The sequence below is a fragment of the Schistocerca piceifrons genome, chromosome 4 (genome assembly GCF_021461385.2).
Source record: "Schistocerca piceifrons isolate TAMUIC-IGC-003096 chromosome 4, iqSchPice1.1, whole genome shotgun sequence".
NCBI classification, from domain to species: Eukaryota; Metazoa; Arthropoda; class Insecta; order Orthoptera; family Acrididae; genus Schistocerca; species Schistocerca piceifrons.
Window position 1 is genome coordinate 360,025,790 of NC_060141.1, and position 25,536 is coordinate 360,051,325.

Here is a 25,536-nt window from a genome sequence, read left to right on the forward strand (position 1 = left end):
TCCTCATCAGTCAGCATTTAATCTCCCACAAGGCTACAGAGAGTATTATTTCCCTTTGGATTCCACACGGACGTCAGCAAGGCCACCGCAAGGTATGCTCATTGCTAAGCGGGGTGAATAATAAACCCACCTGCACTCTGGTATCAAAAAGTATCTTCGCTTTTTTATCATCAAATTTTCTAATCGATTTCACATTTCCTACCTTTTCTAATCCTTGGCTCCTCACCAGATTAACCAAACTCAATGAGAGCCTGGGGCGGAAAATACTCCGTCACCTGACTAGTTTCTCAAATTTTGGCCTATGTTATTTCCTCTTTGGCTATCTCTAATACTCACCAAGTTCCTATTTCACTGGTATTGTAGCTTAGAGCATGCCTGATGAATATGTCCTATTTCTCTGAAATGCACAAAATGCGGCACTTGGCGTTTGTGTGGACAGTATCTTGATCATAGGCAATGATTACACGAGATGCTGGTTTTGAAAACATGGCACGCTTCAGTCCCATTTCTTGCAGTTGTTAAAAATTGGTTTGCTTCCTTCCGTAATAGAGCGAGCTGTAATGCTTCTTGTAAGGCAAAGGACTTGAACTAGGTTTCGTCCTCTATTCTGGTATCAATCTCTCTTCACAAAAGACATCAGTTGAGTAGGCCACTGCCTCACGAAGTAAGATATCATTAACGTTCTTGGCATTCTGTTGACATATATGCCTGGCAAGAAACCACATGGAATCTGTCTGCAAGTGATTCAAAGTCTTCAGCAGGATTTTGTTCAATGTGGGTAACTTATCCTGATAAAAACTAACGCTTTTTATGTCTGTGAAATGTTCTACTAATCCGCACACAAATGTTGCAAAAGAGAAAGCCTTTCAAAGTGAATCTACTGACTCTATCCTGGCAATTTAAGTTGAATAATATTCAGTTGACAGTATTTTGAAAAGGATAGATTGCTGCTCACCATATAGTGGAGATGTTGAGTTTTTGCTGCTCTCCATGTAGTGGAGATATTGAGTTTTAGACAGGCATAATGAAATGAAAAGGCTGCTAGCAGTTCTTTTATTGTGTCTGTCTGTGACTCAACATCACCACTGTATGGTGAGTAGCAGTATACCATTTTCATAATATTGTAATTATTCTGTCCTGGATTTTCCATTGTTTAATATTCAGTTGAAACACGTGCGATCATGCACATGTATGTCCTGTACCTCTAATATTTTGAAGAAATGTGTGCACATTTTCATTTCATTTTCCTGAAAAAGATCATATAAAATCACTCAAGGAAACGCCTACTACTGGATTAACTGCCATTGCCACAGGTGATGGATTTGAATCAATTGCTACAGAGAGATGGGATTGCATTTTTCCTTCCCCATGAGATACTGCTGCTCCTGCAACTGCCTGTATTAAACTTTCCTTCAGTTGTTGCTTTTCTAATATGAGCACAGCAATTTGCTAGTGCTGTTGATCTAATTGATCCATATTTGCCTTATTCACAACAGAATTACTGTTAATAATTCTGTAGGCAACTGAAGTACTTCAGCTACATACATATTTACTGTGAACTCTAGTCCTAACTGTCTTTAGTACATCTCACCCAAGCTCCTACGCCCACCAGCCATCTGCAAAACTGCTCTGTCAGGCAGGTCCTTGACCAAGAAGGGGCCAGCCTGTTGGCGGTTACAATGAACTCTAAATAATCTCGGCCATTGTGGACCTTGACTATCAGTGATTGGTGTTTAACTCCAGAACAGTAATTGACCTACTTGTCATTATTTGGGGTTATGTTGACACCTGACAGCCTAGTTTCTGTTCGTTTCAGTAGTTTTCAATACTAGCCTTTCACCAGAACTAATCAGTCAATGTAATAACTATTGTTGTTAATAGAATTGGCCTTCTGCAAAGAGTTATTTTGTTGTCTGGGCATTTGACCAGAAGACACAAAAAAGGGCAGGCATTGGCTGCAAATGGTCATTGATTGAAATCATTGGGAAAGTTGAAAATTTGTGTTGGACCAGGAGTTGAACCCCGGGTCTCCTCCTAACTAGGCAGATGCTCTGACCACTGAGCCATCCAGACATAGTGCTCGTTGCAACTGCACCGACTCCCCTAGCATGTCTCCTGTTGGATCCAAACTGTCAGCTTATCCACGCACTACTAGTCCAGTGCCCTTTGCCCATTATCCACATTACTCGCTTCATTTCACCCACTCCCATAAGAGTTTGAGTGTGGTGTGCATCTGTTCTTTTGGACATGCAGATGCTCACCACAGTCGAACTCTTAAAGGAATCAGCAAAATGCCGAAAGTAATGAGGATAATAGGCAAGGCCACTACATTAGTAGTGTGTAAGTAAGTTGAGAATGTGGGTCTGTCGAGAAATGTGCTATGTTGGTCCATGCAGTTGCAGTGACCACTGTGTCTGGATGGCTCAGTTTTCAGAGTATGTGCCTAGTAAGCAGGAGATCTGGGTTTGACTCCCAGTTTGGCACAAATTTTCAACTTTCCCCAGTGATTTCAGTGTCCGCGTGCAGCCAGTGTCTATTACTCTGTGTGTCTTAATTCATAATAATTGCTGTATCAAAAATTGTTTCTGTTCTTTTGGACATTTCTGAAAAAACACACACCACATATATATAAAGAGTGTTTCAAGAGGACTTAACATGTTTGACAATTCATATAAATTAATTCATAGTACCTACAGTGGTGATTGTAGTGTCAGTTTGTAGGGAAATACATCAAGTTTTGTCATGCGTAGTTCACTAGTGCCGAATCACACCATAAGGAACACTAGCGGCAGTTGCGTTAAAGATAGCTGTCTTCACTGGATCCGAGCGTGCTAGCTGTATGTTTTGGTTTAGAGAATTGAAGTCGGTGACAATTGTTCAGTGTAATTTCCATACCAAGTATGCTAAAGATTTTTCTAGTATGCCTACAATTTATGAGTGGCATAAATATTTTGTAAAAACAGGGTGCTCATTAAGACATGGGAAATCATCAGGTTGTTCAAGCACATCTGATGACTGTATTGAGCGTGTGAGACCACACACAGTCAACAGCCCTCGAAATCAACCCATCAAGTATCTCATGAACTGCAAATCCCACATATGACTGTTTGCGTGTGTTGAGAAACCTTTTGCATTTGAAACCATACAAATTGATGATCGTAAAAGCAATAAAAGACATTTATAAAATTGCTCCCAAGAAGTTCTGTGTGGATATGTTAAATCGATTAAATGAGGATGAACAATTCTTGGACAAAATGATCTTTTCGGATGAGTTGACTTTTCACTTAAATGGCAAGGTTACACAAATAACTATAGGTTTTGGGGCAGTCAAAATCCACATCAAACATTGCAATCTGTTCATGATAGCCATAAACTGAACATTTTTTGTGCATTGAACAAGAACAAAGTGTATGGCTCCTTTTTTTTCTGCGAGAGAACCATCAACAGGATAATATACTGGATAGGTTACAGCAATTTTTGATACCACAGATGAGGATGACCAAGAACGAAATGTTTACTTCATGCAAGATGGTGCATCATCCTACTACCTGGCTGACAGCCGGGATTTTCTCATTGACCGCTTTCCAGGTCAATGGATTGGCTGTGATGTGCCAGTTGCATGGCCCCCACATTCCCCAGACCTGACACCACTCGATATTTTTTTTTATAGAGATTCATCAAGGATATCATGTTTGTACCTCCTGTGCCTGCTTCTCTACCTGAACTTAGAGCCAGAATTTACGCTGCTACTGATCAAGTTTACCAGCAATGCTACAGCGAGTTTAGAAAGAAACTGGCTTCCAATGGGATATGTGCAGTATACCCAATGGAATTGCTTCCATTGGTAAAAAAAACTGAGGTGTTTCCCTGCAAAATAACACTAAACACTGTTCTATATCTTCTTTCAATAAATTTATATGGATTTTTAATGTTGTAAAGTCCTTTTTGAAACACCCTGTATTTAACCAGAAAATATTTAATCCAACCTTCAGCACAGTTATTGTTTCTTAATTAGGCCTTCAGCCTGCAGGTCACCACTGCTGGAAAGGGTCTTGTGTTTACTTGCAGGAAATAAACTTTGTTTCTTTTACATCTTGATAATCATACTTGTCTGCTGGCTGCAGATATGGCAGTCTTAACTTTCATTCTGAAAATTCCCCCAACTTTTACACATAGAATAAAGTAGTAAAATAAACCATAAAGTGCCACACTTCAGTTAACTAAATCAACAAATCAATAATGATAAACAATTATTGTTGGCCAAAGGTTGCTTCATTGAAAGTGAGTTGAGCCAGGCTGCATCTAGTGATGCTATTAAGCTCTAAATGAAGCTACATTTTGAACATATTTGTGGGTATTCTTATTCCGTTTTCTGGCTTATCAATCATCGAGGAGGCACAGAATAATAACAGTTCAACATTCACCATCAACATCTTCAGCCATCGATGATGATGATGATGATGATGATGATGATGATGATGATGATGTTGTCGTCCTTACTACAGAGCACAGCTAGCTAACAAAGTATGATCAAAATGTGGCGAGAGCAGGAACCAACCCATGACCGTGTCCTACAACAAACAGGCAGGCACACATCTATCCAGGTGGTCAGATACCCCATCTGCTAAGTGCATGGGCATGGGCACCCCTGTATGCAGTGTTATAGCTGGCCAATTTGAATCGATAGCAGTAGATTACCATGTCGAATGACAGCCAGCTGCGCAAAAATGAGAACTACTTACTCCTCGCATTGCATTCCCTGGTGTGTGTGACATAGTGAAATCAGAGGATGTTGAAAGCATAGAGCCACAGCACCATGTCTTTTAGTAGCTGTGAACAGGCTAAGAAGTTACTTGTTGGATCCCACTTCTGCACACCAGTATACAAAATGGGCAAGCTAGGAGTGTGAGCAACAGGATAGGCTGGAATTTAGGGTAATAAAATGAAGGTATAAGTGATTTATTGAAAAGAAGTGATACAGAGGTCCTTCATAGGGGGATAGACTACAGAAAACTACAGTCTCTCCAAGATTGATGTGACGTGCCAAGGCCAGTAACAGAGCAAGGCGCCACCCAAGTCCGCTGTAGATAAAACTCACCCAATCTGATTGGAAAAAGCTAATTAGTCATCTGGCAAACACCACATCATCAGTACTGACACCACATCAGCACTGGCGGTACAGCACATTAGCCCTCACCTCCATGCCTCTGCCTCGGAAGAAGAACTGTGGCTGTTACAATACTTAATAATAACTATACGTTGTACACCCCACGCTTTTCATTATATAGGATGAGTTGCTACTTTTTGCACCATACAGATATTTTGTCCAAATCATTTTCCAATTGGTTTTGATCTTCTGATGACTTCACTAGATTCTAAATGACAGCGTCATCTGTCAACAAACCAAGATGGCTGCTCAGATTGTCTCCTAAATCATTTTTATATATTGGAGCAACTTAGGGCCTATGACATTTTCTTGGGGAATGACAGATATCGCTGATGTTTTACCCAATGAGTTTATGTCAGTTACTACAAACTGTTACTTTTCTGGCAGAAAATTGTGAATGCAATTGCAAACTGAGATGATAGTTCATAGGAATATGGAGTGATTAGGAGCTGTTCGTGAGGAGCTGTGTCAAAATCTGTCTGAAAATGTAGAAACATGGGTCAATTTCAGATTCCTGTTGATAGCACTCATTACTTTATGAGAATTAAGAACTGGTTGTTTTGCACAAGAATGATATTTTCTGAGCCTGTGCTGACTGTGTGTCAATAGACACTTTTCTGCAAGGTAATTCATAATATTTGAACACATGTTCCAAAATCCTACTGCTAATCGATGTCTGTGATATGGACCTGTTATTCAGCGGATTACTTCTATTTCCTTTCTTGAGTATTGGTATGACCTGCACACCTTTTCCTGTCTTTAAGTATGGATTCTGTCGAATGAGGGGTTGTGTATGATTGCCAAGTATGGAGCTGTTATATCAGCATGCTCTGAAAGGAGTATAACTGGTATATAGTCTATACTGGAAGACTTGGCTGTATTATGTCATTTAAGCTGTTTCGCAACACCACAAAACTTCTTTGTCACTCACATTGGCAGATGTTTTTGACTCGAATTATAGAAGTGCCCTTCTGTTGCATGCTATTGTGGCAGCTTTTTATGAACAGCTTAGTAATTTAAGAAAGATTCTCATTTCTCAAAGTAATTCTACATATATGATGGAAATAACTGTATTCTACAGTCTTATGTTTTATGTTTGTAAGCGTACAGTAAGGAGCTAGTGCTCCTGTTTTGTTTAATGTTTCAGTATATGTAATTATTCGCAATAATGACTTGTTCATTCTATTCCATTTTCTTCTGTTTGTATTTACGATTACCATTGTGATTGCTGTCTTCGTTCTGATAAATGTTAAGTGTCTATTTCTAATTGAAATACAGTAATAATTGTTGAAAATATTCGTTCAATCTTTTTTATGTAATTTCCTATAATTTACTATATTAAAATATTAAAGTTGAATATGGCCACTGTAATTGTACTAGTGTAAGCTTTTGTGGGCTTGCTCAATGGCGTTAACTTTTTTCATTCTTAACAGCCATTGCTTGTATCCACTATTCTACAAAATGCATGCATAGTTTATTTACTTCGAAGTCCAACACTTTATTTCGTGATGTAGATAAATTTGTAATAGATATGTGTATGAAATGCAGCCACACAAGCTGAAGCTCTCTCTCTCTCTCTCTCTCTCTCTCTCTCTCTCTCTCTCTCTCTCTTAAGAAAGAAAGTAATTAGATACAAATATGAGTAGAAGAGAAAATATTACATGCGGTCTTTGCTGATAATTCAATGCGGAACTCAGAGATATTGTCTAATTTAGGTGACCATTCCTCTCAATTGCGATGAGTTTATTCCTGGTCCTCTTGATGTATTTTTGCAACTTATAAAAGAAAGATTTCATGATCTTCTTGTTGTGAGATAAATTTAAATAATAATAGATGTCAGCCATCATAATTTCTGCACATTCCTGAATTTATGCTAGAACTGTACCAATCCCAAAATCGTTAGTGCCGGTGTAAGTTCTGTCTTGGTATTCTTGTCGTACAGTACTAGCAATGGAGAAGACCTTCGTGTCTCCTTAAAAACAAAGATCTTTTTTGCATATCCTACCTGGAAAATTTGGCATTTCACTGCAGTAGTTCTTGGAAGGGATGTGCGTTGGTTACAGAATCGCTTTTTCATCGCCAGTAGTATGAGCACATTTTGAGAAAACATTGTACATCACAGATGTGCCAAGGAATCGGAAAATGTGTGACTGCTCTTATTTTCTCTGGATTGAGACAGACTCCACTGCCATTCACTAGAGGTCCCAAGATTTTTATTTCTTGAGCATTAGAGGCTTTTTTTCCCCCAGTCAGGCAGAGGCCTGCAACCTGAATACACTTTAACTTGGCTGTCAGGTGGCTTTGATGCTCTTCAAATGTATTTTAAAATGACAGTGTCAAAACAGATTCTCCATCATACATTTGAAGGTGGCTGAAGCATTACATAGTCCAAATCTACATCTACATGATTACTCTGTAATTCACATTTAAGTGCTTGGCAGAGGGTTCATCGTACCACAATCATACTATCTCCCTGCAATTCCACTCCCGAACAGCGCGTGGGAAAAACGAACACCTAAATCTTTCTGTTCGAGCTCTGATTTCTCTTATTTTATTTTGATGATCATTCCTACCTATGTAGGTTGGGCTCAACAAAATATTTTCGCATTCGGAAGAGAAAGTTTTTGACTGAAATTTCGTAAATAGATCTCGCCGCGACAAAAAATATCTTTGCATTAATGACTTCCATCCCAACTCGCGTATCATATCTGCCACACTCTCTCCCCTATTACGTGATAATACAAAACGAGCTGCCCTTTTTTGCACCTTTTCGATGTCCTCCGTCAATCCCACCTGGTAAGGATCCCACACCGCGCAGCAATATTCTAACAGAGGACAAACGAGTGTAATGTAAGCTGTCTCTTTAGTGGACTTGTTGCATCTTCTAAGTGTCCTGCCAATGAAACGCAACCTTTGGCTCATCTTCGCCACGATATTATCTATGTGGTCTTTCCAACTGAAGTTGTTCGTAATTTTTACACCCTGGTACTTAGTTGAATTAACAGCCCTGAGAATTGTACTATTTATCGAGTAATCGAATTCCAACGGATTTCTTTTGGAACTCATGTGGATCACCTCACACTTTTCGTTATTTAGTTTCAACTGCCACCTGCCACACCATACAGCAATCTTCTCTAAATCACTTTGCAACTGATACTGGTCTTCGGATGACCTTACTAGATGGTAAATTACAGCATCATCTGCGAACAACGTAAGAGAACTGCTCAGATTGTCACCCATGTCATTTACATAGATCAGGAACAGCAGAAGTCCCAGGACGCTTCCCTGGGGAACACCTAATATCACTTCAGTTTTACTCGATGATTTGCCGTATTACTACGAACTGCGACCTTCCTGACAGGAAATCACGAATCAAGTCGCACAACTGAGACGATACCCCATAGGCCCGCAGCTTGATTAGAAGTCGCTTGTGAGGAACGGTGTCAAAAGCTTTCCGGAAATCTAGAAATACGGAATCAACTTGAGATTGCCTGTTGATAGCGGCCATTACTTCATGCGAATAAAGAGCTAGCTGCGTTGCACAAGGACGATGTTTTCTGATCCATGGTGATTATGTATCAATACATCTTTCCCGTCGAGATGATTCGTAATGTTTGAATACAGTATATGCTCCAAAACCCTACTGCAAACCGACGTCAATGATATAGGTCTGTAGTTCGATGGATTACTCCTACTAACCTTCTTAAACACTGGTGCGACCTGCGCAATTTTCCAATCTGTAGGTACAGATCTATCGGTGAGCGAGCGGTTGTATATGATTGCTAAGTAGGGAGCTATTGCATCAGCGTAATCTGAAAGGAACCTAATCAGTATACAATCTGGACCTGAAGACTTGCCCATATCAAGCGATTTGAGTTGCTTCGCAACCCCTAAGGTATCTACTTCTAAGAAACTCATGCTAGCAGCTGTTCGTGTTTCAAATTCTGGAATATTCCATTTGTCTTCCCTGGGGGGGGGGGGGGGGGGGGGGGTCATTGGGAACATGGCACTTGCATTAAGAAGCTTTCAGTTCCCATGGGCTTCGCTCTGAAATTTAAAGTTACTGTGCTCTTGACTGACTAGGGGTCCGCTATGGATTTTCGACTGAAGAAGGGGTCCACCAGTTGAAAAGGTTGGGAAGCCCTGGTTTAATAAATAATCTTGATTGTTGACTACAGCTTGCCTCACTGATGACAGTGGGATATCAACATCTTCAACTGCAACCAGCCACCAGAGCAGTGGGTGTTATATATACTCATTGGAATAGCTCTGTCAATGTGGATCTCTGGTCTTCCACAGTCTGTGACTGCTTATGATGCCTGCAAGAAGTTCCATCAAAGAATAACATTATGACTACATTCTGTTAAAACAACAAATTCAGAAGGACGTGTTCTGTCAGTGGTAGCCATTCTTAGAGTACATATTTCTGTCATATGGACACATTTCATATTTGAAACTTTCAGCACAATCACTTTCATATCAGAGAGCATAATCATTATTAGCTGTTGGTGATAATAATTCGAAATTATGGAAAAGGAAGCCCCTGAGTAAACTAGCACTTGGACAGATTGGACATTGGTGGTGATGTCAGTGAGATTTCCTGACACCTTGGTGACTGTCATCCTTTCAGGATTTTCATCTATGGTGGCCTGGCCTCACTTTTATAGGAGGTTGCTTTACTTAGTTCTTCTGAATTCAATGGCTAGGCAAGCAGCTGCTAAATCTTTACAGTAATGGGGAATGGCTACAGTGTGTTGGAAAGTGACGCTTTCTAGGGTACTGCCATGGGCTTTGTCCTACAGTTCAACTATAGTAGTCTGCAGTTGTCTGGCACGAATATAACTGTTGTGATGATTGATATCTGTTGGTGTAGTAACGGTTAAAAACTCCTTTCCTCTCTCTGGAGGGGTGTACAATGTGTCTAGGGTGCTCCAGTGGAAACGTGCCAGTATTTTATCCCCTGTCCTCAAATGTTTGTTCTTCTTTGAGGCATTATACTTGGCAGAGGAGCTGGTTGTACCTGCATTGATCAGATTCTGGGTTGTTGTTTGACATTAACAGTTTAAGTCCAAGTTGCCTGAGTCCATTCATCCAGGTGTGTTTGGTTGGTGGCAGAGACTGGTGCTAAAAATTGATACACTTCTTCATCAAGATTCTGTATTACCTCCTGACATTTGGGGTCGACATTCATGGCTGCTGTATCTTGCCTACTCGGTCTGATAGTTCTGGCTGCCATGAAACACTGTACCTGTTCTCGTACTACCTGGTATATGAGAGAGGCAGGGTTGTGGTTCGTGTTCCCCAACTGCCATAGGGACCACTTTTGGAACTTAAGTCATATTACTTTCATCAATATCTTTTCTGTTGAATTTCCTTGATGCATTGCCACCACGTAAAGACTTTGTCAGTTGTGATGTCCTTTATGAGAAGAGCTTGGTACATGTTATCTGGAACTGATTTCAGCAAGTGTGAGATTTTGTTAACTTGTGTCGTATTCAGATTCACAATGTGGCTTAGGGCCAAAACATTCCGCATGTTTTTGCATTTTCACCTGTCATTGAGCCCTGTTCTTCAGGTATAATGCTTCCACTAAGCTGCTGATTGCCACCAAATGTTTTCTTCTGTTCAACCTGGAACGTATCTCAGCTATTGCGCTTCTCTTCATCATCATCATCTTGGACAGTTTCCAGCCACTGGCTGGGTCTGTCGGGAACACAAGCCTCTCCATCATGTTCTGTCTTTCTACCATTCCCCCTCTTCCACCTTCGTCCAGTTATCTCCTCTTCTCGTCACACATTCCTTCACTCCCTTCACCCATCTATCTCTTGGTCTTCCCCTGGGCCTCTTCCCCTCCAGTTGCAGATCAAACATCCTCTTAGGAATTCTTCCCTCATCCATTCTCTTCATGTGTCCATACCACTGCAGTCTTGATTTTTCTATCCTGTCCTGTACTGGTTCCTCCTTTAGTTTTTCCCTCACATACACATTTCGCAATCTGTCTCGTCTTGTTACACTCAACCTGCTCCTCTGGAACTTCATTTCACTAGCTTGTATTCTACTTTTGTCGCTTTTGTGCATTACCCATGTCTCACTTCCGTATGCCAATATGGGGACAAAGTAGGTTCGGTATATAATTCCCTTGGATTTCTGTGGCACCTCCTTGCTCCAAATAAGCCCCCTAATGCATTTGAAGAACTGCCCTGCTTTTCTGCACCTTTCATTTATTTCCATTGCGTTTCCCCCCTTACTTTCAATCATGCTTCCCAGGTGCTTGAAGTTCTCTACCACTTGTAGTTTTTCCCCTCCACAAGTTATATCCACATTTGGCCTATTCTTCTTCCTTGTTGTGACAATTATTTCACTTTTCTTTGCAGAGAAATGCATTCCATATTGTGTTGCCGTTGCCTCCCATACATCTAAACTGCTCTTGCACCTCCTTCTCGCAATTTCCCCATAATATCAGGTCATCGGCAAAAAGCACTGCTTTCATTTTATGATCTCCAATTGCATCTGATACTTGCTGTAGGATTTCATCCATAACAATAATAAACAATAAAGGCGAAAGTGCACTTCCCTGTCGCAGCCCATTTTCCAGCTTGAACCATGCAGTACGTTCCCTCCCCACTTTCACACAACTCTCACTTCCCTCATACATTTTTCTGACTTTTCGTGTTATCTCTTCATCGATCCCTTTTGCGTTCAGCACATCCCAGAGCTTGTCCCTATAGATACTGTCATACGCCTTCTCAATATCTAAAAAGGCCATGATTAAGTCCTTCCCGTACTCATAGTGCCTTTCCTGCAGTTGCCTTACCGCAAATATGAGGTCCGTTGTTGATCTTCCCGGTCTGAAACCATACTGCTCCTCTTGCAGTCTACTTTCAATACTGCTGCTTATTCTCTTCTCCAGGATCTTTTCATAGATTTTTCCACAGTGGCATAGCAGGGTGATTCCTCTGTAGTTCTCACATCTCCTTTTATCCCCTTTCTTGAAGATCGGGACTATAATTCCTTTCTTCCAATCCTCAGGAATTCTGTTCTCCTTCCACACCACCCTCAGCACTCTGTATAGCCACTGGGTTCCTACTTCTCCTGCTGCTCGTATCATATCCACTGTTACTTCGTCCCAACCTGGTGCCTTGCCCCCTTTCATCCTCTTTATGGCTTCTTCCACTTCATTCCAAGTTAGATCATCAATTTCCCCACTATTATAATCGTCTGCTGCCTTAGGCTCTCCATCGCTGTTAGTTACCCGCTTGACGGCATTCAACAGATCTTCAAAGTACTCCTTCCAAATCTTTTTGAGCTCATGCATTTCCTCCACAACTCTTCCATTATTATCCATGATCCTCAGGCACTCGCTTCTGTCGTTCCTGTTATTTCTTACCATGGTGTAAAGTACTTTTTTGTTCCCTTCACTGTCCTCTTCTAACATTCTTGTCCATTTTTCCATCCACTTCTTCTTCTCCGCCCTTACTATGGTCTGTGCCGCTTTCTTGCTTCCCTTATATTTTACCCTAGCTTCCTCTGTTCGGGTCTGGAACCATTCTCTGAAGGCTGTGTTCTTTCGAAGTACTGCCTCTTTACATATGTTGTTCCACCATGGGGTTTCCTTACTTCTCCTCTTTGTGCTAGTTCTTCCGCACATAGTCTCAGCTGCCTCAACTAGAGCCCTCTTAAAATCTCCCCATTCTTCTTCCACTGTTCTCTGATCTTCCTTTGGCAGCTTCTTCCTGATCAGTGTCTGGTACTGGGTCCTCCGTTCATCCTCTTTCAGCATCCATGTCTTCAACCTTTTCTCCTGTATGTCTGTTGCCCTCCTATCTTTTTTCTCTCTCAGGGTGGCTACCCACAGCCGATGGTCACTGTCTAAGGCCTCAGATGGAATGACCTTAACATCTGTGAGGCTGCTCATCATCTGCCTATCCACTAGTACATAGTCTACTACTGAAGTTTGGGACCAGTCTCCACTGTACCAAGTTATTTTGTGGCTACTTCTCTTCTTGTACCAGGAATTTGCGATCGCCAGCCCATTCCTCTTGCAGAATTCCAGCAACAATTTTCCTTCTCTATTTTGGTTCCCCCAGCCCTCTGGTCCCATTATCTCCTCGAATCCTTTCCTGTCTGTGCCAACATGTGCGTTGAGGTCCCCTATTATAATCTGATTACCTCCATTTAGCTGCTTTTGCATGTCATCTTCAAATTCCTCCTCCTCCTTTTTTGTACACCCAACCTGTGGGGCATATGCTTGGATGATTTCAATGCTTTTTCCTTTCACTCGTACTCTGGCTTTTATCATTCGATCATTGATACCTTCCACCTCCTCCTGCAGGAGGAGGTGCGCTTCTCTTCATTGTTCTCAAACCATTCCTGGGCTTTGCTATCCACGTAAAAGCACGCATTTGCCACTTCATTGAGTCTTGACCAGCATCTGTGGAAAACACTGAATGATGACTGTTGTGTAGCTGATTTGTTGCTGTTTTGGAATCCATTGGTATCCTGTATATATGGACATTGAGGACAATGTACTGCTTATATTCTGATTCCTGTCCATGTAGGCAACGGCTTTTACCACTCTAGGTTGTCAAAGATTAGGTTTTCTTTCAAAAGATAGCAAAGTTTTCATTATTTTTTTGTGTGGACCTGTCAACAACCTAATGCTTTTGCTATTTGGTGACTGGTCTCCTTTACTCTTAAATTATTTTCATTCTTCCAAACTTTCCTTACTATTTTTTCCTTTAGTATTTCATTTTGATATGCTCTCATCGGCATAATTATCATCAACAACAACAGCATTTAATTAATTTCTAGATTGCATTGTGTTTCTTTGTACTGGGTATTTTAAATATCATAATTTGATTTCTATCTGAAACATGAAGGATATATATTGGAAATTAACTGTATGTTGTCATAATTGCCTTTTCATGTTGTATAGTGCAAACATGTGTAACGGTATTGTGATCACCAAGTTACATAGCTAAAAGAAAAGGGTAGGGAAGACTACATAATTTGATGTCAAATTTGGACCACCATGTGTGAAAAGTCTCAGCATTGACTGTTTCAGCTATAGAAATTAATCCCACTTCTTTGCCTGTTTTGTAGTTATGCAGCTAAACTACAGATAGAGACTGTGTATTACATTTATAGAAAGGTGCTTTGTGTCTTCTTGTAATAGGTCTCGAAAATTGTTTGGACCTTTTTTTGTGTTGTATTCAAGTACTAGCTCTCCTGGGTGTAATAATTGTGTAAACTGAAAAGCTGATGTGTTGCGCATTGATCACTTCAGTAAAGAAATGAATTTCAACTGTGATATTACTAAGATGACCATGTTTTGGGCAGCTAAAGTGTATTGTGTATCTGAGCCCTGAATCAGAAGGGACATTGGATGCAGGAGAGGAGCTGGAAGCAGTAATGGACCATAACAGTGCAGATTCACAATCAGTATTTGGCTGGACACGTGCGAGGACAAATCTGTTACAAATTGAAGATCATGAGGAAAAGAAAAAGTATGACAGAAATACAGTTACATACAGGGAGGATTAAAAAGGGCATAAAAGTAAGATAGACTTTCGCCCCTGCTGTTTCATCTATACATTGTAGAAGCAATGATGTAAATAAAAAAAAGTTTCAAGAGTGGAATCAAAATTCAAGGTGGAATGATATCATTGATAAGATTTACAGAGGACATTGCTACTCTTAGTGAAAGTGAAAAAGAATTACAGAATCTGCTGAATGGAATGAACAGAGTATGGATTGAGAGCAAATTGAAGTAAGATGAAAGTAATGAGTAGTAGTAGAAATGAGAACAGCGAGAAACTTAGCAACAGGATTGATGATCACAAATTAGATAAGTTTTTCTGCTGCCCAGGCAGCAAAATTACCCATGACGGATGGACCAAGGGGGTGTAAAAAGCAGACTAGCACTGGCAAGAAGGGCAGTCCTGGGCAAGAAAAGTCTACTAGTATCAAACATAGGCCTTAATTTCAGCAAGGAATTTCTGAGAATGTTTGTTTGGAGCGTAACACAGGCTGTGGGAAAACTGGAACAGAAGAGAATCAAAGTGTTTGAGATGTGGTGCTAGAGAAGAATGTTAAAAATTAGTGGGCTGATAAGGGGAGGAGTGAGGAGATCCTCCACAAAATCAGTGAAGAAAGGTATATATGCAAAACACTGATAAGAAAAAGGGACAGGGTGGTAGGACATGTGTTACAACATCATGGAATAACTTCCGTGATATTAGAAGGAGCTATAGAGGGTAAAAACTATGGAGGAACACAGAGACTGGAATATGTCCAGTAAGTAACTGAGAATGTAGGGTGCGAGTGCTACTTGAATGAGATGAAGAGGTTGGCACAGGAGAGATGACTAAAAGGTGGGGGGGGGGGGGGGGGGGGGGAGGATGGGCAGAGTGTAAAGAATACTTAATAGTCTAAGAATACTTAATAGTCTATGGAAGTATGCATTTGAGGCTAAGTGCCCATCTCTGCAGTGTGGAATCACTGGCAGTGGAAGAAAGACTTCAAACGCATCTTTCCTTTTTGCTTTGGATTGTATGTAGTGATAGTACGTTGTTTCCAGGACTTAGACTGCAGCCTTTCACTGTCATCAAGAGCTTTTATAGTGGTTGTGTCAATATGGATGAATGTAAACAAACTTCCAGGATAGTGCACAAGAAAGCCATCATGCCCCTTATTGTGGTGTTTATGATCTTCATATAAGTTTGTAAATAATTAAAGCGTAAAGGTAACAGTTCCCTGAATATGCATCGTGTCTGTGTTGAATACACTGTTCCAAGTCCCTCCTTAGGCTCATAGGGTGATAATTGTATGAAATTGTCCACCACTTCTTCCATACAGTACAAAACAAAAAGAATGGAATTTTTTGTACTTAAATGAGTCAGTGTAAGCATATTGAATTCTCCCAACACATCTTATTTCTCATAGTGTTAAATTTTCCTTCTAACATAAATATATTTAAAGAAGAATTTTCAATCAGATTCTGTAACATCAAATAATTTTGATTTTTATGGTTGATTTTCTGTGTTTTTTTAGTGTCGGTCCTTTTCCACTGGCATTGCGTGCATCAACAACATCGAGCAGTTCATCCTCCTCATTGACCAGTGCTGCTCATTTGGCACTATCAAATGCAAGTAAGCAGCATTCCTAATGTTTGTTTCTTAGTTATAAATCCAACCAGACTGTAAATACAGTTCATCTACTTGTGTATGACATGTTGTACTGTTTTATAGTCTTTTGTTAATGCGGATGTACACATGTGCTTGGGCCTAATATGCATGATATACATAGAAACAGAATTGATGAATGGTTCTTATCTTTACTTAAATGCAGGTTATTATAGAGTACTTGTGAAAATGTTGACCTTTTGTTAGCTTATGGGAACTGTGGTTAAAAAAGTTCATCTTGTTTTCTATTACTGGTACTTGTTTTAAATGTTGTATTGTTTGTAATAGCTTCATACTTTTTTAGTTTAAGTGTTTAGACACAGAATTAAGAAATAATAATTCTTGTACATTTTCACACATAGGCAAACGACTGCGCACTGGTGTGGAAGTATTGAACCTAGACTTAGTGGCTTCTGCTATTCGGAAAATTGGTCCTGAACAGTTACCAGTTCCATCGGCAGTGTTTGCTGGCCATAGATTGCGAACAACTGCACCACCTTCCACTTCAAATAAAACAACTGACACTGCAGATGATCTCAAGAAAGAGGACGTAGATACCAAAGAGACTGTTGGCACTGATCGCACTGTCACCACACCTCTCACTTCAGGTTAGTATATTTACTGTATTACAACATGTATGTGCTTGTAGTTGAACTAGCTAACAATAAAAGTTGATGAACACTGACAAAGAGAATAATTTACCTAACATTTATAGTGGGGGAGGGGAAGTGTGCCCTTCCTTGAAGTGTTCCATTTTATTTGCCCTAATTATGATCAATCTGCCCCATTACCTTCAAGTGTAATGCTTCATAAAATTATTGTTATAAGTATTTTTTTTTTTTTTTCTTGTGGCAATGTAGAATGGGCATTCAAAAAGAAATGAGCCGGAGGCATAGTTACCAAAACCAGTACCTGTATGTATTCTTGTGGCAATGTATAAGGGATGTTCAAAAAGAAACGAGCCGGACGCTTAGTTACCGAAACCAGTACCTGTATGTTAGAAGTATTGACCCTGGCTGTTGAGACACTTGTCTCACTGTGACACAAGGTGGTGAATGGCTGTCTCATAAAATTCCCGGGGCTGCCCCTTTTTAAGGGGATGAAAAATTCATTCCTTCTGATTCACTTCCTGCAGCATGGGACAACAGTGAATGCCCGGTGTTACTCGCAAACCTTGAACACCCTTCGAAAGCGATCAAATCAAAATGACCAGGCAATCTCACCTGTAGGGTCATTCTGCTCAATATAAAGCTTCATACGGCCAAAACAGTTGTGCCACTCCTGCAGAATTTCAAGTGGTGGTTTCTCGGCTACCCTCCAGTCCAGACCTCTCTCCTTGTGATTACACCATTTTTGGTCCCCTTAAAAAGGCTCCGAGGGGCAAATGACTCACCTCAGACGATGACATCCAGCTTTATGTGCGGAACTGGTTAACATTGCAACCCCGAGAATTTTATGAGACATCCATTCACCACCTTGTGTTACAGTGGGACAAGTGTCTCAATAGCCAGGGTCAATACTTCTGACATACAAGTACTGGTTTCTATAATTATGCCTCTGGCTCATTTCTTTTCGAATGCCCTTTATAAATATTACCATTCGTTATTTGTACTTGCGTCAGATTGTTTTTTAACTTCTGCTGGCTGTTGCTGGATGCAGATATGTTGGTCTTAGATTAGGTTAGACTATATTTGATTCAGTTTTCATTCCATAGGCCCGAAAATGAGATGATTCTCGTGGGTGCAGAACAAGTCAGTAGGTGCAGTGTACCCATTAACTTATAACACATTGCACAGTTAGATGTTGCAGTGATCAGACAACTGTTTATCAGCTCTGTGCACTCACTGACTTCAGCATAAAGTTGGAGAAGTGTTATATTAATTTATGGTGACGTATACTGTGTTTCAGAGTAAGAGCAAGTAAATGGAAGTGTTGGAAGTATGTCCCCAATAAGAATTACTTCATTTATTTATTGTTGGTCTAGTATTGGGTATGTACTTGTTAGAGGTATTAAGCACATCAACAAAGACAATTGCATAATGTCCAAAATTTGTATACTGATTAAAACTGTAATGTTCATGACTGTTACTGGCAAAATCTTTGGAATATGCTGAGAGACCAGTATATATGATGGCAATAAATGAGTAAATAAATATATGTGTGTGTAAGTGTAGTCTAGTTTGAGAAAGAATTGCCCTGAAAACTAGCAAGTTCTCTTTGCCCCCTCTTTTTTTTTGTGCCTGTTGATGACTCAGCCAGGGTGTATATGCCCCAGGAAATTTTGAAAAAACCCGAAAATTTTTCGTCCGGGAAAAACTTGGGAATTTTTTAGGAGGGAAAGGCAGAGAGAGAGAGAGAGAGAGAGAGAGAGAGAGAGAGAGAGAGAGAGAGAGTGGGAGGGAGGGAGGGAGGGAGGGAGGGCGGAGTTCTTGAGCTGTTTCACATGTAACTGGCTTTTCTGTGGAAAAGTCAAAGTGCTTGACGGAACATGTATTCAGCCAGGTAACCCACAAAATGTTCACAGTGCAACAGTGAAATTTATAATTGTGCTTGTTAGCAATATTTAGTTCTGCAATTTAATTTGCGCTGCTAGGATCGTGCTTAACCACACCATCCAAGGGGGGCGGGACAGCAAAAACTTTTTAACAACCAGTATTATACATGAAAGCTTAGCTTTTCCTTTAGCTGTACTGTATGTATATTAATTTAAACCATTAACTTTTCAAATTTGCGGGATCATACTGCATAACAGTTATGTTGCTATTGCCTAGTGAGATCACGTTGACATAAACTATGATAGGCTGACAAAATGTGCATCATGCAATGCAATCTTGGTTTCAGTGTTTTGGAAGCTAATGTGCTGTATTTAATGGAATCCATGTTTACATTGTCATAATATGAAAATACACAGTGTACATGTTGCCACACATGAAAGATCTTTCCAAAACGAATTGTTTTTGCTTGTTTTCACTTCCCAGAGTGCCAGTAAGCTATATACCAGTGAATAAAACCTTTACAATTCAAAGGATTGAAAAGTTTTACATCTTTGATGAAAAGTATATTGTCACTTATCACAGAAAAAAAAGTTCTTTCACCCAGAGGGTAGTATATTTTCCCCTGGGGAGAAAAGTATTTTTTTAACCAGAAAAGAATCCGGTGGATTACCCCCCCCTCCCCTCTTCGCTTATCTACCCTGCTCAGCACTTTGCTTCCCAGTGAGAGGTCTTGTTTACTTATAAAGTGACATTTCCAATATTTGCAAGCTGCATGGCACCATTTGTTCAAAAGAACCCACAGCATATTTCCAATTTGCTTTTGTGTTCTAAATCATTTCCATGTGGTGATGGTGGTGGTGATACAAAGGGTGGCTGATGGGGTGATGGTGCTATAATACAAATCAAACAGTAGTCTGTAGAATAAAGAGCTTGTAATGGCTGTAGTCAATGCAAAATCAGTTAAAACCTCAATATATTGGCAAACCAATAAAAGCTGATGTGAGGGGTTTGAAGTTAAGTGCAGTGCTGAAAACCGTAAATGATGGTAATGAAATCAGTATCTGCTCACATCTTAGAGAGGTGAATAGACCATTATAAAACCATCCACAGCCACAAAGTAACTGCTATCGGGAGGTGGACATGTACTCTGAACATGACAGCATCTTTCTGAGACTGAGTACAAATTCAGATTTGGAAAGTATCTGGGAGAAAATTGCTCATCTCCCTGTGAAGGAATCATCCTGTCATTTGTCGTAAACATTTTTGTGAAATCAAATATATATTGTGAATTTTCCTGAAACAACTCCTGTAATTAACCTCTTGATAAAGATTACCCCTCCCCGACAGAGGAAAGCATTTTTTAAGAAATTGTTGGGTAATATAGTTTCCAATAGCTTTTTGTCATTTTAGGTTTGCCAATGGAACAGTACAACTACAGTCATTTTTGCATTATTAGTTTGAATTGCCCGGTGTTTTGAACTTTATCAAATATGTCTTGTACAGTACACAGTGTGCAGAGAAACAGTCGGGACCATTCCTTACTTCATCGCAGTTTTGTGTGAATAAAACTGGTAATTCTTGTGAAATGCCTGCATGCATGAACTTAAACATGCTAGTGTAAGAAAAATGTCCCCCCCCCCCCCATGACTTGATGCATAAATCACGTTTTTGTGACAGTCATAAGGAATTACATCGAGAGTAATTACATTGTGAGTGATCATAAGAACTGTGCTCCAAGAATTGCTATAAAATGACATATGTTTGTATACAGAGTAAATTTATGATTGATGAAATGAAAGATGACTGTAATGTGATTTCCAAAACGTTTTGTGATTTTTTTTTCTGTCTGCTGCTTACTTATATAAGAATTACATCTGCAACAGATTACCAGTCAGTATGAATTGTATGAATTGGAATTTGTCCAAAAAATTACTGGTACATAAAAATTTTTGTTGTAACATAGGTGCTTAAAATTCCCTTGGCTACCAAATATATTGAGATTTTAATTGAATCTGCATAGACTGTAGCTGTTACTAGCTCTATTCTACAGACTACGGTTTGTGTGCCAAGTTCGGAAACAAAATTGATGTATGGAAAAGAATTTTCATGATATCTCACCATTTGAGAGTAACAGTTCAAAGCATGTGCCTGGGGATTGTGGAATTGACACAAGTTTTTGCAGTGCAATTTAGACTGCCCAAAATTAGTATACTTTTATGCTTGAATCCTGACTGTAAATGTGTATCTAGATACACTACATCAGTCGATCTTTACTCAAGTGCAAGACTAAATTAAGAACTTTATTTGGTAATGAAATGGTACAATTTGTTGCTCCCTTATTCTGTTTAAGATTAGTTTATTGGGGGTTTCCCCAATCACTGATTTAGTCTCAAGTAATTATATGACATAGCTGGTTTCCCTTGATCACCTCATTTCTTTAGTTTTTATAAGGGATCAGCATGTGCCTGCTTCAGGGGGAAGAACATGCGATCAGCACTTCCTTGATAGACATAGGTAAAAGTAGAAAAAAATCTGTTGTGACTTTCAGAGCTATTATGTTCTGGAACTTATGATAATTATTTCTTCTTTTATATGTGTCTTTTAGCAGTTAAAAAAATTCTTTCGTAATTTTTGGAGACTAACAGTTCGAAAGGTTATGGTTGGTTTTTCTACTCGTGTGTGTGTATTGGCTGTACTTTGTGGTCTGCCTACTAAGGAAAAATACTGGCCAGCCATTTTGTCTCCTTGCAGTTTTTCTCATGCGAATTTTCTTCTCAGTACAGCATTCAGACCTGGATATACAGGGCTATTACAAATGATTGAAGCGATTTCATAAATTCACTGTAGCTCCATTCATTGACATATGGACACGACACACTACAGATACGTAGAAAAACTCAAAGTTTTGTTCGGCTGAAGCCGCACTTCAGGTTTCTGCCGCCAGAGCGCTCGAGAGCGCAGTGAGACAAAATGGCGACAGGAGCCGAGAAAGCGTATGTCGTGCTTGAAATGCACTCACATCAGTCAATCATAACAGTGCAACGACACTTCAGGACGAAGTTCAACAAAGATCCACCAACTGCTAACTCCATTCGGTGATGGTATACGCAGTTTAAAGCTTCTGGATGCCTCTGTAAGGGGAAATAAACGGGTCGGCCTGCAGTGAACGAAGAAACGGTTGAACGCATGTGGGCAAGTTTCATGTGTAGCCTGCAGAAGTCGACGAATAAAGCAAGCAGGGAGCTAAACGTACCACAGCCGACGGTTTGGAAAATCTCACGGAAAAGGCTAAAGCAGAAGCATTTCTTAAACAGGAGATTGTAAAACCGATGGATTTGTCGTGGTGGAGATCATGATCAACAATTCATGTCATGGCCTCCACGCTCTCCCGATTTAACCCCATGTGATTTCTTTCTGTGGGGTTATGTGAAAGATTCAGTGTTTAAACCTCCTCTACCAAGAAACGTGCCAGAAATGCGAGATCGAATCAACGATGCTTTCGAACTCGTTGATGGGGACATGCTGCACCGAGTGTGGGAGGAACTTGATTATCGGCTTGATGTCTGCCGAATCACTAAAGTGGCACATATCGAACATTTGTGAATGCCTAAAAAAACTTTTTGAGTTTTTGTATGTGTGTGCAAAGCATTGTGAAAATATCTCAAATAATAAAGTTATTGTAGAGCTGTGAAATCGCTTCAATCATTTGTAATAACCCTGTATTTTTTGAAATGATGGGTCATTGTGTATTAAATTAAATTATGAGATAATTGAAATCCTTTTTGTAATTCTGTACCTATTGTAAATCCTTAAATGAGAAAGCGCTCTTTTCTTGTTGCTGAAACAGAAAAAAATCAACGAAATACAACACGAAAACGAGGCAGAGCTCGTGGAGGAAGCAGCCGGGGCCGTTCGAGTGCTCGGGGTCAGGCTCGCACTCAGCCATCTCCTCTACCATCAGAACCTTTAACATGGGGTACAGAAGATGCCTCTCGCTTTAAGGGCATGCTTCATCCAGGTAACAGATGGATAATGTTCTCTTTCTGTGTGGCAAGCAGACATTTGTTCTAAACACACATACTTGGTACCATACATCATATAAATAACTTTTATTATAACATCTTCCATTGTAGTGTAATGTACCTGGCTTCCAAACTTCGTATCTCACGAAAGGTGTTTTTTTTTCCCCCCACTTGAAATTACTTTTGTGCAAAGAGCTTTCATTGTTAAACTGGCTTTGGGGATTACTTACAAGTTATATACACTCACTCACAACCTTAAGTTGAGAGATCTAGAAAACACACGATACAGTTTGAGACATCGCAATAATGTGTACACAAAGAGGTGCGCTACCAACAGACAACAGGGTGATACAGATACAAGATACCCCAAGAAACTTACTAGGGTGTGTAATGTCTCTATGAGTGGCATACAGAAAGGGAATTGTGGTATGACACCTTTGCATAACAGTACAAAAGCTACATTGGCTCCCCGCATTGTGAATAAAGTCACTGTGCTGTGTCTAGCTTCACAGCTGGTAAAAACCTTCTAACTCAGCTGTAGCATGTGGCTGATATTGCCCATACTGCAGTGTCCTTTCACCCGCAATATTCTTCACAAATTTATTGCCTACCTGTAATCCGTCAGTGACATGGCACACACAATTTATTCCTTTCAAGTCCCACCTTCCTACAACATGAATACTGTGTGTCACACACATGCAAACTGTGCAGCCTGAACCACGCTGCCAACTTCGGAAGTCACACTAAGTGGAGTACTAGCTGTATCACATGTTTCTGTAGCATCCCACACTGTTTAGTATGCACAACGTTGGATGACACAATGTTATTTTACAGGTCTCAAAGATCAGTTGACTTATGGATATTAGTGTACTACAAATCTAAAGATTAGGTTATATGCCTTGTTGGTCATGGGATTTTTTCCAAGCACTTTGTATGATTTTCACCATTAGCAGTATTTTGTGTACATGAAAAATCTGTAACTTCATTGTGGTTTTATTCCAGCCTGTTGTTAGTTCAGAGGAAGGCAAGGACGTATTGTAGCAGATTTCCCATTTATTTATTTTTAATTCAATATTGAACTGACACTGTTGAAAGTAAGCTGACACTGTCGAAAGTAGCCCGTCCAGATGTTTTAAACAGTAACTGGTTGGTTGTTATTGCAGGTGTTAAAGCTTTGACATAGGAACTCTTAAGAAAAAAGAAAGAAAATCAAATTACAGGTTGTGCAGAATAAATAGCCCATTTTGGGTGAGAAATGCCATTAATTGAATGAGAAAACTCATGATAATCAGGTAAATTTATGAGAAGTTGTGGATGAGGCTCTGTCTCTCAAAGTTTATGCATGCAGTTCCAAGTGTGATACAGAAGACACATTCCTTCAATGTAACTCACATTAAAAGTGTTCTATTGAATTTTTAGCATACAGCATTGCCACACAGAATCAATACATATGGTTATGACTCCTAACGGCATTAGCATTGGAAAGCAGTTGCCCTTGACAGTTATTAAGTTTTAGAATAAATTTGTTAATAGAAGTCGTTGGTGGAATGTAAATACTGGAAGAAGTAAAAGTGACAGCGTACTGTTTAGTTTAGGTGTTGATTGGCCGACAGGCACAAAAATGAGACTGAAAACTTGAGAGCCAACTAATACAGGATACACTTACATATTCACACATACACATACACTGTTACATTATTCAAGCCTTATACGTTGTACTGTCAGTGCAGCTCAGCTGAGGTAGGGAGTTGTTGGGTTAGTGAGGGGAGAGGGGAAGGTTGGGAGGGGAAAGCAGGAAGGAAGAAGGTAAGGTGACCAACAGCTGGGAGGGAGTCACAGCAAGTGCAGTGGATAGGAATGCGGCTCTGGTGAGCTTGCTTAATGCAGGCAGTGAGAGTTGTTTGTTGTGCACAGGGGTGTGAAGACATTGACTTGGAGGGGAGATTGAATGAAGGAAGAGGAAGACTGTGAATATAATATGAGTGAAAAGGGGGGGAGGTGGGGAGAGCAGAGTTGCATATGAGTGTTGGGGCCGAGGCTTGTGGAGATTGATCCCACAATCCTCCAAGCCTCAATCTGGCCCTTGTGCCGCAGCTATGGCCACTTCCCCCTTCCTCACCTCCACATAGTGTAGACTCACATCCTCCCCTCTGCAGTCTTCCTCATCCTGCTTCCCCACCCCCCCTCCCCCCTTTCCATGTCCATTACTCCACAATACTATGTACCACACACACATTTCCTCCTGCCTGCACCAGAGGAAGTTCACTGGTGTCACAGTCCTTCCTGTGTGGCTGTTTCCTTTCTCTCCCACAGTTGTCATTCACCCTCATTGCCAATTTAAATCACTGTCCAGCCACTGATATATAGGTTTCCAGTGGTATCTTTAAATCACTTACATTGAATTCAGGGATTGTTCCTTTGAAAAGGACGTGTCTGATTTTGTTCCCCATTATTCCCCAACCTGAGTTGGTGCCTTATCCCTTACTAACACTCACAATGCTTCAGAATTGCTAAATAAGTATAGGTATTGGATATGTGTACTAACTCCTTCTCTGTGCTCCGCCCCCTTCTCTCCTGCACTACCTCTGGCGATCTTCTCCTCTCCTCTCTCATTGTCCATTTTCTCCTCTCCCAACACCACCCCTCCTGTCCATCTCCTCCTTTTTCTT

The 25,536-nt window shown here is 40.2% G+C and overlaps 1 protein-coding gene across 4 annotated transcripts in view; it reads left to right on the forward strand.

Annotated features, from left to right (window-relative positions):
• LOC124795211 (TP53-binding protein 1-like) overlaps window positions 1-25,536 on the forward strand; it is a 288,269-nt gene that overhangs the window by 177,837 nt on the left and 84,896 nt on the right. For all 4 annotated transcript variants that reach the window (XM_047259124.1, XM_047259126.1, XM_047259125.1 and 1 more), the window contains 3 exons: window positions 16,220-16,317; window positions 16,713-16,958; window positions 22,693-22,863. In XM_047259124.1, the coding sequence (XP_047115080.1) occupies window positions 16,220-16,317; window positions 16,713-16,958; window positions 22,693-22,863 (515 nt within the window). The remainder of the gene's footprint in view (window positions 1-16,219; window positions 16,318-16,712; window positions 16,959-22,692; window positions 22,864-25,536) is intronic.